The 14797-nt window shown below is 37.0% G+C and overlaps 1 protein-coding gene across 2 annotated transcripts in view; it reads left to right on the forward strand.

Annotated features, from left to right (window-relative positions):
* The window catches only part of LOC107661968 (1-phosphatidylinositol 4,5-bisphosphate phosphodiesterase beta-3-like), a 72431-nt gene that overhangs the window by 7215 nt on the left and 50419 nt on the right, over nt 1–14797 (forward strand). For both annotated transcript variants that reach the window (XM_016451794.1, XM_016451795.1), the window contains exon 2: nt 14651–14728. In XM_016451794.1, coding sequence (XP_016307280.1) covers nt 14651–14728 — 78 coding nt within the window. The remainder of the gene's footprint in view (nt 1–14650; nt 14729–14797) is intronic.

Below are 14797 nucleotides of genomic sequence, written 5' to 3' on the forward strand. Positions count from 1 at the left end.
CATTTTTGAGACTTGAATCAGGCATGTATTTTTTTACTGTACAAATAAAGGCGGCCTTGCTGAGCAGAAGATAATTCTATTAAAACATTAGAATATATTACAGATCCCAATTTGAACACTGTTATAATAAATGTATTAATAAAGCTTTTGTAGGGTAATTATTATTATCATTATTATTGTCTTTTTTAATTTTATTTTACAGAACAACAGTAAAATTACAATACTATCATTTATGAATGTTGATGGAGTTGTTGCTTTTTCTCAGCTTTTATTTTGGCAGAAACCCACAGGAAGATCTCAGTGCTTCTTTTTGTTGACAACAGCATAAATGATAAAAGATTTATATAAAATTTAAATAAAAGATTTATAAATGATTCTCATTACGAATTTGGGAACATGTTTGTCGCACGTATCACATTGTCACATGCCTTTAAAAAAATTCACAAAAATGTTACTGAGCAACTGACGAGTAATAGTTTTAGTGCAGATTTTCCTCGTGCTTTGGACTTTGAACCCTGGCGCCGCGAGCTCGTGCAGTGCTGTCAGAATACATGCAATTCGTGCGTGCATTAGAAAATATAACATTATGCAGTTTACTTACTATTCGGTTGAGGCTATTTCTCGATTTCAATCATCATACAGTAGCCTAACCACCAGCATTAGCCACCTCTTCTTCTCATCGGAGACATGTGATCATGCAGCACTAAACAGTCTCTCGCGGTCGGTGCTTCGTGCTTGTAATGATTTCTGCGTCTTTCGCTGATAGTTTTAAATACTTTCACACTGCCGTCATGTTTGCTGCATTAGTGCATGCCTGTATTTGATCGCTTCACGTCATTCTTCGGTACATATTATTCGGCCTTTTCGCTTATTCGGCCGAACACCGAAAGAGATTTCTTTGCTATTTTCGGCCGAATAATTTCGGTTGCCGAACATTCGGTGCATCCCTAACAGGAACTATAATATTCATCTTTTTCTCTCCAATGGAATTCCAAAGGAAGTATTTAGGGTTTGTGATTAACTGTGTGAACGGCAAGAAACTATGCAAACATTTCTCTCAATGGAGCAGAAAAATAGCAACGACTTGGACGTACAGGGTGACTGAGTGAGGGATTGGCTGGTGTGGGAGGATAATTCTGAGAGGGAAGGAGGGAGGGCAAACTGTGTGTGAGCGGAGAGAGGTTTCATACACAGAGGCCAAACAAGGAGATAACATGGAGGAAAATACTGAGAAGTGACGCCAGGCACGCTGAGCCACAGAGAAATTAGAGACCATATAGGCAGAGAGGAGTAAATCACAGGAAAAAGACAGAACAACTGACAAACACGAGTCTGCTTCTGTTCCTGATGGCCCACTTGCTGTCTCCTCACTTGTCAGTCTCTTTCCACTTATGTCTTCCCACCCCTTTATCGTTCTTTGTCATGTACTCATGCTAACTGCTCTGTGGAGCAGGCGCGTAACATATGCGTGTTTGTATGTGATGTGGTAAATCTGGAAATCTCACACTGTTAAGCCCACAAGTTAAATATTATGGTTTTGACTATATCAAGTGTGGCACAAGCTGTGTGTTTTGTGTGTGTATGTGTGTTTAAGAGACTATTTGACTTTGAGGAAGAAGGGAGTTGTGCATGTTTAGTCATGTCTGGTGCGCATGTGTACACAAGAGCTTGGCACATCCTGTGAAGGGAATTGCTCCACATATTATAATATTAATGTTGTTTACGTTTTGATGGTTCCCTAAATATCCTATATTGAGGCTGTGTGTTTTTGTGTAGAGAGACTCATGATCAAGCTGTGAAAGAATCACATTTTCTGGAAATATTATTACATATATTGTAAATTTTCTGGATATATACAGAATTAATCTAAACAAGTTAAGCAATGCTGGTAATTTTACATCTTTTAGCCGAAGGCATATTTTGACAAAACATTTAGTAAACACACAGGTGTTGAAGAACGTGTGCAAATCTGTGTTCCATTTTTTTGTCTGCTTTTACTTGAGCTAGTAAGCAACCAACTAGAACACCACAGGATTTACACTAATATTTATTCCTTTAGCAGACTCTTATCCAAATGAACTTAGAAATGAGGAATACAACAAGTGATTTATCATAAGGAGGTATTGACACAAGAAGTGCTAGCAATGCAAAGTTTCAAACATTGTCCTACATTACAGGCTGGAAGAAAGAATAGAAAAGGAAGTGTGTGTGTTTCTTTTTCAACATATTCAGTTAGGTGCTCGTGGAAGAGATTTCAGTTGTTTCTTGAATATTGTCAGGGATTCAGCTGTCTGGATAGGATTAGAAAGATCATTCCACCAGTCAGGAACAGTGAATGAAAATGTTCTGGAAAGTGATCTTATTGTCTCTCTGTGATGGTACCATGAGGCGCCGCTCACTTACCGACCACAGGCTTCTGGAGGCGATGTAGAATCATACATAACCATCCACAACACTCTAGAATCATACTGATTTTACACTTGTAAGCACATACCAGTTTAGTATGCTTACAAGTGTAACACTTTTCGACTATGCATGCTAGTCTGCTTTCACATGCAAGTGTCACATGTAAGTTCAGTTTTATCCCTCATTCATTTCCTCCTTATGTTTTTCATTTCATTTTTTTTTTGCTTTTCCTCCCACCAAACAGATCACATTCTCCTCCCCTTCTCATTTCTTCATTCCTCACACATCTATCCAGTGTTTGTCCCATGAAAGCCCACACATCCTGTCAGAACACATGCACACCAGTGGCGTGTGGTGGTCTTCTGAAATGTGGAAGCAAAGTCTTCTTTCTGAGTTTGGCATTTTAATCCAATTTAAATTTATGTTCCATCTCTTTTTAATGTTTACTGTACACTGTTTCCAGATTAAAGGCATACGGAACAACATTTATATGACAGTATAAACGAATAACTAATACTGTAATATTTTAGTATGTGTATATTAACATATTATATATTAAAACCATATACTTTCCCCAGAAAGAAAATTCTGTCCTCAATTATGATTACCCTCAAGTTTTTCCAATTCCATAAATCTGTTTCATCTCTGAAACACAAATAAAGATATTTTTAATAAAAGAGATTTTAGTCCCTGCATTGAAACTCTATTCATGATGGCGCCGCAAATGGCAGCCAGGACGCTGAGCTCCGCGATTCTTCTATTCAGTCATTCAGGTTCCTGGGCACCACAATCTCTATGGACCTGAAGTGGGACACTCACATAGACTCCATTGCAAAAAAGGCCCAGCAGAGGTTGTACTTCCTTCGCCAGCTGAGGAAATTCAACATGCCACAGCAGCTGCTGAAACAGTTCTACTCTGCTATCATTGAGTCTGTCCTGTGTTCATCCATAACTGTCTGGTTTGGTTCGGCAACCAAATCAGACATCAAGAGACCACAACGGACAGTCAGGACTGCTGAGAGGATTATTGGTGCCCCTCTGCCCAGCCTCCAAGATCTTTACATCTCCAGAGTGAGGAAAAGGGCTAAAAAAATCACCTTGAACCCCTCACACCCAGCCCACACTCTCTTCGAACTGTTGCCTTCTGGCCGTCGCTACAGAGCACTGACCACCAGAACAGCCAGGCACAAGAACAGTTTTTTCCCACATGCTATACTCAGTCTGAACAATTAATCTTTCATAATTATACATCGTCCATCACAACTAACATAGTTATATTTATATTAAACTGCACACTTTGTAAATAACATATCTGCACACTAATAAACATATCTGTACATTTATCTAAACAATTAAATTTTTTCCTATACTTCTATTTCTGTATATAGTACATTATTCAATTTGTATTTTTTTTTATTATATTAGTGTTATATTACATCCCTACTGTGTTATTCCTATGTATGTCTGCACTATCATGTATGTCTGCACTATGTTTGTACTTTCTTCTACACTGGAAGCTCCTGTCGTCAAGTCAAATTCCTTGTGTGTGTAAACATACTTGGTAATAAAGCTCTTCTGATTCTGATTCTGATTCCACTAAAACTGTAAGGCTTAAAATGAATGTTCATAGACAAGACATTGTAAAAGTAATCCATATGAATTAAGGCAATTTAGTCCAAGTCTTCTGAAGACACATGATCGCTATATATAATAAACAGATTTATTTTAGGCTTTTATTTACATATAAACATTGATCAACACAAATACTGTACATAGAGCACATCAAGTCTGGTAAACGGGTTGCTTAAAGTAAGGCTCACTGGCTGATCATTAAGTGATAAAGTTTTTTGATTCCGACTCAAGTGAAAGTGATATCAGAGTGGGTGAGCTGTTTACATTATAATTAAACACCCATTTCCACCAGTTCTAGGTGTTTTGTTGTCCTGTTGTGAATGTAATTGGTAATCAGCCAATCACAGCTGCATGGAGACCCCCCTCACATTCACTGAACACTTTTGGACCTCATTGAGAATGCACTGATCTCAAAGGAGGCAAAAGACCTGTTTGTTTCTGTCTGAAACTTGATCGACCAGTGTTACTTAAGGGCAATATTGCTTTAGAACAACATGCTTTGATCTCATATTTCGTAATATTTGTTTAGGTTTTTTTGGACTGTTAATTTTTTTTTCTAAAAATTGTTGTAAAGGCACTGCCTCCCTGCCTTCTTGGGAAGAAACGCCTTTGGTGCACACAGACGCACAATGCAAGGGGTTGATGTGGTTTGCAGCATGCAAAACTTGACCGGCCTCATACCATGTTATATGTGTCAGCATGTCGTGTTGGTTTACTGCCAGAAAACAACTGATTTGAAACGATATAGGAAACAAGTAGCAGCCAAGCACAAATACAAGAAAATACATGCATTTGGGAGCTTTTCGGTTGCGTGTGTTGATTATTCAGGATAAGAGCAGTCTATGAACAGTTTCCTGGAAAGGGCTGAGAGGGGAACACTTATCCAGGTGGCCCACTGCAGCTGTACTTGCGTTTGTTGACTCTTACCACACTGCTAATGGAGTCTCACCTCACTGCAAAACAAGCCTCTGCACACTTTCAGCAAGGAGAAAACATAGAGGCCGAAGAGGGGCATGAAGAACAGAGGCAGTATTGCATACTCAAACAGAACGTGTCAGAGTCGATGACCCACAGTTCACATATGGGTGTGTTTGACCTCTGCTCGCCCCTCCAGCCCTTCCTCTCCTTCTGTTTCAACCTCTCATTCAGGAAGGAGACCTATTTGTGTCTGTGTACTTTAGACCAAGTCATTCGCTCTTATGAAAGGTTGCTGTAAATCAGCCTTTATAGTTTATTAGAAAATGTCTCTCTTCCTCCTTCCTTCCTTCCTACCTTAACCTGGGATTTCTTTGGCATTTTCTTCCCACTCTTTGTCATTCCCCCCCTTTATTTTTTTTTTTGTCAGCGGGGGTTTTTTTTTTTTTGATCTCTCTGGGTAAATTTGCTAAAGGGATAGTTTGCTCTAATATTAAACTTGTCATCATTTTCTCACACTCATGTTTTGCCAATCTGGAATCTGTATGAATTTCATTCTTTTGTTGTTCATTCTTTTGTTGAACAGACTGAAGACTGTGAATGAAGAAAGTATCATAAACGTACTCCATAAAGACTTGTTCAAATGTTCGGTGTGAATATTTATGGAGAGGTGTTCTAATTTCTTTTCTAACATACTGAAAAGAAAACTGGCCAACCAATAATATTTGCCACTGCTGTTACATAAAACTATGACTTGGTGGCACTTAGGGATGTAACGGTATGAAAATTTCTAATCACGATTATAGTGACCAACATTATCACGGTTATCAATATTATCACGGTATTGTTCAAATGTACTGTAAATGTTCAAAAAGTACTGACACACAAATCATTTCACCAAGTTTTACATTTAAATTCAACAAACAACAAATAAAATGAGTTTTTGTTTGCATAACTAAAACGATAACGTTGCCAATGATGTCTGGATTTTAAATGACAACATGACTGACAACAGTTTATCTAATAGCATGTTCAAACATCTAATGTAAATGTTCAAATAAAGCTTTGAAAAGGTTTCAGAAATGGTAAACCTCACATTTCAGCTTTTAAATAAAGAAAAGGGTCAAGTCAAAATGATAATTGATTAATAAATGATTATATGTATTTTATCTGCTCCATAAATAATACTAGATACCTTAGTGTTTAAATGTGTAGAATCCACATAAGCTTGTTTTTCATCAACCGGTCAAAATTTACAGCAGGGCATGCAAATTCTGTCCATTTTTTGGCCCAGACAAAAACTGCACCCAGGCTGAATGTAAATGTAACTCTGTAAATCCACTCTCTGTAGCTTTTGGAACAGTAGAATTCCAGGACAAAACAGCACTGCGCTTAAAACACTACTTTATTAGGTATTACATGGAGCAAAGACGAAAACAAAATGCCATCAACTCTTTTCTGAAGACAATTAGAATCTTCAGAGGTACATTCATATAATTAATTCATCCATATATTCATTTGTATAATTCCCTTAGCATTCTTTAAAACCACCCAGCTTTTCCTCCATGTTTTCACAAAAAACTAAACCACTCTGCTGCTGTGCGCACGTGAGACTGTTACTGAAAACTGTGTTTTATGCTTGAGGGCTCCAGACTCATTCTTCCCACTGGTCGCTCTTTTGCGACTAGCTTTCTAAGTTGGTCACACCAGCACATGATTTGGTCGCAGTATTTTTATTTGTAGGGATTAATCAATGCGTGCTGATAAACTTTTATCATAGTTTAGGGAAAACGAAAGTGATTAACATTCAACCCCTTCTTTTTCATCAGTATTATTTGTGATTTAAATTTTGTGAACGGGAGTTCCTATTTTGCTATGTTATAAGCCAGGGTTCGGGTGCTTTCACTTTCGAATTCGCGATCTTGGTGTCACGTTACTTTAGCATGAAAACCAACATTCGCGTCATTTTTGCTTCACGCTCCTGCTGACGCGGCGAGTATAAACCAAGCTCGACACTCTATAAGCGCTGCGCAGTTCAAACGAGTAGCGCGGTTTCGTTATGCTTTCAGTTTCGTTTTGCCGTTTGATGTTTCACATATGCAACAGATATGGCAGCGCTTATGAGTTAAACAATGCAGTGTTCACGCCAGTGTGACCGCACAAAAAATTTAGTCGAACCAGCAGAAAAAATTAAAGCAAAATGCACCCATCTGGTCGCACTCTGGTCGGAGCCCTGTGCTGGACAGTATTTATTTATCCTCAGTTGTTCAAATCGCGGTAATCGAATACGGTTATAGTGATAATTAAAATATGAAACGGTAATACCAGTATTTATTTATCCTCAGTTGTTCAAATCGCGGTAATCGAATACGGTTATTGTGATAATTAAAATATGAAACGGTATTATTAACCGTGGGGTATTCTATCACGATTTATCGTCAAACCGGTAATCGTTACATCTCTAGTGGCACTCATGAAGAGTATTTTTCTAAGCGACAGTGATTAGCAGAAGAATTCGGAACTCTCGATTGTTGCCTCTTTTGTATTTAGTGTAGAAACAGCCGTTTGAAAACGTGAATACTGTTTGACTTTCATCTCCGTGATAAGCAGGTGTCAGAAAAGGAAAGTCGCATAGCGCATTGCGTACTGTGGTAACTGTGGTAACTAGGGTATTTCTGGTTTTCAGTAAGTGCTACCTTCTGTCAGAGAGTTAATTTACATTTTCATTCACCGCATCTGCCTTTTTTTTACGCTTTGGTATGAACAAACAAATTGCATGCAAACTGGACCAAATTTTTTGCCAAACATTCATGTCAGTGTGAACAGGCCAGTCATATCTATTATATAAGTCATATACATTTGCAAATATTATTCTTAGCTAAAGCTTATCTACAAATAAGATGGTAAAATAGTTTCTACACAAATCTGTGTATAATATCCATTTATTTATTTGGGAAAGTAACCTTGTAATAAGCAGGATAATGTACAGACAGATGTTTATTATAGCAAAGTAAACCCCTTCAGGGTAATGCATGACCCATCTGCCTCACGTCAGTAGGGCTGGATATTGTTCAAATATTTTCGATACCGATACATTAGCTTCGATACCGGTTCTTGAACGATACTTATTTTTCGATACCAATTTTACGAAATCCCTTTTAACAAGATTACACTACCTCAGAAAATTTACATTACACTTTACCTCATAAAAGTTTTTTTTTTTCTTCAGTTTGTTGAGGTTTTTACACTCAAAGACTCATCTTCTGAGCCACTGCACAAAGGAACAAAATGTAACCAACTCAATAAAAAAGTGCTTATAGTTTTAATAAAGTTCAAATAGTTTTCAGTGCAAAATGAACAGTTTTAAGTCAGTATGTGAGGCTCACCGCTGCATACTTAAGATCGTTAAATCACCTCAGCAGTTCTTATTCAAAAAAAAAAAATTAGCATGTCCACTTTTTCAGGAGACAGACCAAGCCCTCTCTTCACTGATGATGTCCCTAGGCTACGTTTACACTAGTTCATTTTCCTTCATGCCTCCCCAGAGCCAATCACTGATTTAGGCACATAAAGCATGCTGCATGCTTATTGGCTCACTGACGTTGACAAGATTAACCCCTTAGGTGTCGAAATTAGGTACCAAATGACAAGACATTTTTAGATGCTCGATGGTATCGAGGCAATTCGGTCGGTGCCTAAAAAGTATCGAACTCAATATCCAGCTCTACACGTCAGGGTCTATTTAGCAATAATGAGCAACTAGCTTTACATTATCACTTGCTTACCTGTAGGGATGTAACGATTCACTCAACTCACGATTCGATTCACGATTCGATTTTCTCACGATTTTTTTTTTGTTTGTTTACAAAATGAGATTTAAGACATTATACAGTAAATGAAAAGGTGTCGTTTTATTAGGCTATTGCTGCACGTTTCTTTGTGAAATTGAAATATAACAAAACTAAATTGAAATTTTAAAACAAACCCCATATCTAACAAGTAAGTTACACAAATAAAATAAATCTCTTAATATGAACAAACTAAGGCTTTGTCTGTGCTCTTTCCATTTAAAATTAGAGGCAACCACTGGATTTTAATCATGATCCAAACAAAGATGCAGCATTCATGCAGCATGAGTAGTTTTTAATCTAAATGAGACTGTATAATTTCGAAATTTGAAGCAAAAACAGAATGGTCTGACTTTAGTTTTGTGAAATTATACTACATAAAACATATCTGAACGAAACAGCAGACGAGCTGAATGAGACGCAGATTCACCCTCTGACAGCAGGTGGCGCTTATGAACAGCAATGATACAGCGTTTCCCTGGTTACCGCTGTAAACAAAGCAGAGCTGCGCTTATGAATACTACTTTAATATGCATTGTTCAGAGGCAAGATGAAAAGAAAATACCACGTAAACTTTTCTAAAGATAGTCAGTTCCCCTCAGAGATACATTCATATAAACTCCTACTCCAATTGTATCACAATTTGTTTGGCATCTCAACCGATTTGAATCGTCACATATTTGAATCGATTTTCGACCGGCTCGCGGTTAATCGTTACATCCCTACTTACCTGTATGTACATGTGTCCATGCCTTGCTAATCTGCTCAGTCCAAACGTTAAGTCTTGACATAAAATCTGCATGTTGACAAGGTGGCACATAAAATTTACATGCTGTCAAACAAAGCCCAGGTTTATTAATGGTAGCTTTGATTATGCAGATTTTCAATGTAAAATCTTTTTTGTCTCTCTGTCCATTGTCTCTCTGCATTCCCAGACTTTGAGGTGTTAAAGTCAGTCATGTTGTAGTTTGTGTATGTGCATTATGTAAGGGCTATAAAAGCATGTAAATACTGGAAGCCAAATACACCTGAGAGCCAAGAGAGCAGGCCACTCACCCACTGAAATAACTGACATTGTTGATGCATTAGCAGTGTGTGCCTCTGTCTGAGAGATTGCATGCACTGCTCTGGTGTGCAGGCCACAGGCTTCAGTTCACTTTAATGGTTTACTCAAATAACCATTTTGAGTCCTCTGACATGCCCAAATGTCAACCGTGCACACAAAAATTAAGCTGTAATTTGGCTCAACTTTATATAATATTTATTTATTATGTAAAGTTGTATACGTCCGTGTGTGTGTGTGTGTGTGTATGTGTGTGTGTGCGTGTGTGGTAATGTTTGCATGTGTCAGATCATTAGGGGTTGACATTGGGAGTCAGAGAAGTTTGACAGGTTTTTATATGCCTGTACACACACACTAATGAGACCCTTACAGGGTAAAGTTCACTTCCCTCCCCTCCACACACCCACAGACACACTCTGGCTTAGATGATTCATAAAAAGTTCCATTGAATAGAAAGCTTGAATCCTTCTCTATAAACATTAGTCAGGGTCAACACCATATTTTATTTGACACACACTCGCACAGTTCATACAGTTCATTCAATTTGTAATGTTGTTTACCCTTTTTTATCTTTCCAAAATATTACCAGTGCATCAAAAACTCTTGTTTGTGGAGATTAGTACCCTTTGACCTTAAAGGTTAGTTCATGCAAAAACGAAAATTATGTCATAATTTACAAATTTTTATGTCTTTCTTAATCTGTATGAATTTCTTTTTTTCTGCTGGAACACAAAAGACGACATTTTGAAGAATGTTGGTAACCAAACACTTTTGGTGTGCGTTGACTTCCATTGTATAGAAAAAACATTTCACAAAAAGCATTCCCGTCACCTCATAAACAATTAAGTTTGAACCACTGGAGTCACATGGACTACTTCAGTGATGTATTTACTTTCTAGGCCTTGAAAGTGGTAGTTGCATAGGCTGTCAGTAGAGGGACAGAAACCACTCAGATTTCATTACAAATATCTTCATCTGTGTTCTGAAGATGAGCGAAAAACTTAGGGGTTTAGAACAGCATGAGAGTGAGTAATTAATGACAGAATTTTCATTTTTGGGTGAACTATCCCTTTAAGACCGTACAACCTGTTGAACACACTGAACTTTTATCCTTCATAGCCTTGTTTTAATTCATGTCAGATGAAATATGTTGTTTACCCTGACTAAGGTCCGCTACTCTTTCTGTCTCTCGCATATGCTGTTTGTCTTTTTTTTCCTTCTAGCTTTGTCTGTTATATTATAATCAGCTTACCTGATGTCTTTGAGAGGTCTGTGCACACAGAGAAGAAACGGTGCTTTAAATAAAGCTTATTCAGCAGCAGTAGGATCACAACACTAACATATTTGTTTATGCAAACATTAATAGCAGTCAGCATGCAAATTTATTTGATTGTGTTTAGAGACAGTTGTTGTTGTTGTTGTGTGTGTGTGTGTGTGTGTGTGTGTGTGTTTATATCTCCCAGCACTGGGTGGAGTTTTTCAGAGAAGTTGTAAAGGAAATCTGTGCTCCCAGATTAATTTAATCATATGCAAACATTCCACAAGACTCAACCAAATGTCACTTCACCTCTAACACATACAGATGAGATTAGCTCTTAACTGATTGTCCAAAACCATAAGATTATGTACTCTGATGTAGGTGTCTTTGAATTTTTTTCAGTAAATGGACCAGTGAAGAATTTTAGATAGGAAAAAAAAAAAATCCACATGCAAATAGAGTTTTGTTTTTACTCTTGGGGACAAAGATAAGAGTCAACAAAATTTTTGTGTTACCTGAAACAGATGGCTATGACCTGGATTGAATCCAGTTTTATGTAGAAATACTCTAACTTTTGGCAGTCCAGTCAATAAATGAGACATTTAATAATTAAAAATGTTAATGGTTTAACCTATTTGTTCTGCCTAATGGTTTTGGCAAATGCATTTAGACATCCATCCTGACCAAATGCACACAACATTTCAAAAGTTTGTATAATCCACGACATCCACGGTTCAGTATGCGCTTGTGAATTGCTTTTTTTTTTTTTTTTTTTTTTTTTATGGTTTTGCATTTTAATAATTTCAGTGCATTTTATTTCTTTCCGAATTGGCTGTTTTTGTCTGCCCGTGAGTCTCTGGCTCTGTTTGTGTGCCCCCGTGAGTTCATGCACTTAGATGAGGAAATGTCTCCTCGCTTCTGTCGTGCATTTGAAAAAGCAACACATGCCAAACATCTTTTCCTTTGTAATGACTTTTAATGAGAAGCGTTTCTAAACCTGTTGTCCAACAAAAGAACATTATAACATGTTTTTACTTCACAACATCAGTCAAATGTTTGAAATTGCTTCCTTTTGTGATCTGATGTGGCTTCTTATCACAGAAAGAGGCAGAAAATATATTCTATACTGTAATAAAGGCTATGTCAATTAGCAATGGATTATAAATATACTTAATTGCCTTGATTAAAAAACTGATGTATGTATTGAACTGTGGGCTAACTGTATTGTTCTATCTATCTATCTATCTATCTATCTATCTATCTTAGGGATGCACCGATGTATCCGTCGCCGATATTTATCGGCCGATTTTTCCTCAACTTACAACCATCGGCATATCGGCTATATAAGGAAAAAGGCAGATATAACAAACCGATGGTTTATTAATTAACTGCGTGAAGGCATTGAGCTGTGTAATGTCTGTTGCATAATCCTAGCGCTGCTGTCAGCACTTTAATGCTACTCAAATAACAAAAGATCGCACACTATTCTTGACTTAATAACTTTTGTAACTTTCATAAGTGTAGCGGACCTCATCTGAATGATGACCAAAACTTTACTGATGTTTTATTGAGTCCTTTTTCACTCCAAAAAAGCTAAACAAAACACAGCACAAGAAATGCACATTAAACTCTCTCTCTCAGTTGCATTATCATCAGCATACAGCGAATTACACAAAACACTTATTACAACTAACAGTAAACAAATATATACAGATTAGGGCTGCACGATAAATTGAAATGGAATTGAGATCGCGATTCGACAGAAGCTGTGATTGTCATGCGTATCTTTCAGTGAAGCACGGTTCTGTGATCAGCAGTAAATCTCCATCAGTAAAGCTCTCGCGCTGAAACTCCAAATACGCCTCGCAGAAGAAACCCAGAAAATGCCTATGGCTGCAGCCGAATAAACAGAAGATTCAACTGCTTTCATTTTAATAAACTGACAAACTTTAAATCCGAAGAACTGCGTGCTTTACCCATATAGCTCCGTCAGGGTTGCCACTTTGCCAGGTTTTCACAACAAAACCCACCCAATTGCTACTCAAAACTAGCCCAAAACTAGCCCAATCAAGTTTCGAGGGGGTTCCCCTGGTAAAATTCGCATTTTAGGGGCTAAATATCACGTTATTGGAGTCGCTTAAACCCGCGGCAACAGTGTTAAAGTAGCCCAATTCCGACTAGAAAACCTGTCAAAATAAGAGTCCCGCCTTAGTACTTACAAAAAACTTACAAAAAATATTAAAATGTATACAAAAACAAATTAGAACTGTTACAATAAAGAAGGATTAATATGTATTTAATTTATACAGTGAAGTGTTATTTTACATTTGTTTACTTTATTTCTGTACCTGAAAACTGTTAAACCTACCTAAAAAGCACTGTTTATTTAATATGTATCTTTGTTCTGTTGTATTTATGTAGGCCTGCTGAATGTTAAATGGATCCAATCCATGTTCATTAGAAATTACTTGATGGTGCAGCAATAAAACTGCTAGTATAATTTAATGCAGGTGTTTTTGAACTTTGCTGATTTAAAACATGATCAAAATACTATCTATTTTGATGCCAAAATTTCAAATAAGAGAGGAAGTGACAAATATCGGTATCGGAATCGGCCAATAAGTGTTTGTTAAAATTGGCATCGGCCCTCAAAAAAAAAAATATATATATATATAAGAAACATTTTTCATTGTCACCAAAACATAATGAAATGCTGCTTAATATTTTTGTGAAAACTGTGATACGTTTAGTTCACAAGTCTTTTTGATGTAGAAATTATGAAGGTCCTCGTACTTTCACTTTTGTTAAATTTCATGTGCCCTTGCTGAATAAAAGTATTTATTTCTTAAAAAGAATCATAAAAAAAAGAATCTTACTGAGCCTTACTGAACTTTTGAAAGGTAGTGTAACCATGTGTAGTTTACATACTACATACTTGAAAATAAGTACAAGTGTATATTTTGGTAATATGCAATACCAGTCATACGCAGACAGCCGTCAGCTTCTGTGACTTGTGCATTAAACTCCTCTAATATCTCACTCTGTGGCTTTTGAGGTTTTGGTTTCAGTCATTACATGAATTTCTAAATCACACTGTCCCTCAGGACCATCCACCCATTCCGGTCATTTCGCATTTTATCTAACTTACTTTCAAATCCTTATGCCTAATTGCCTATATTATTATGTCTTTGCCTTTCTTCTTATTATTGGCTTTCATCATTGATTGATTGGTATTGGCATGGCTTCCACTGTGATTTGGTTACCGTAGTATCAGTTTAATTAAGTTTAATTAATTTGCAATTGAATTAGCAACAATTATTTCTACGTAATAAATGTTCTAAACCGTGTCATTGTTTCTCAGTGATTAGTCTTCATTAGCATTCATGTCAGTTGCTAATGCTGTTCATATCATTAAGTGAATGAATTTCTGCTGCTCTCTGTATAGAAGTACTGATGTTGTTAGTAAAACTGTATGAATGTAATGTACTGAATTCTCCCTAATTGCTTTTTTTACTTGTGTGTGTTCAGGAGGCCATACCCACCCTCGTCACCCTTAAAGTGGACCCAGATGGATTCTTCCTCTACTGGTCTGGAGGGACCAGCATGGTCAGTTCATTTTTCTTTCTTTCTTTCTGTCTTTTTTTTTTTTTTTTTTTTTTTTCCCCCCGAACCCCA

This window comes from Sinocyclocheilus anshuiensis, unplaced genomic scaffold (genome assembly GCF_001515605.1).
Source record: "Sinocyclocheilus anshuiensis isolate Anshui unplaced genomic scaffold, SAMN03320099.WGS_v1.1 scaffold603, whole genome shotgun sequence".
Classification (NCBI taxonomy): Eukaryota; Metazoa; Chordata; class Actinopteri; order Cypriniformes; family Cyprinidae; genus Sinocyclocheilus; species Sinocyclocheilus anshuiensis.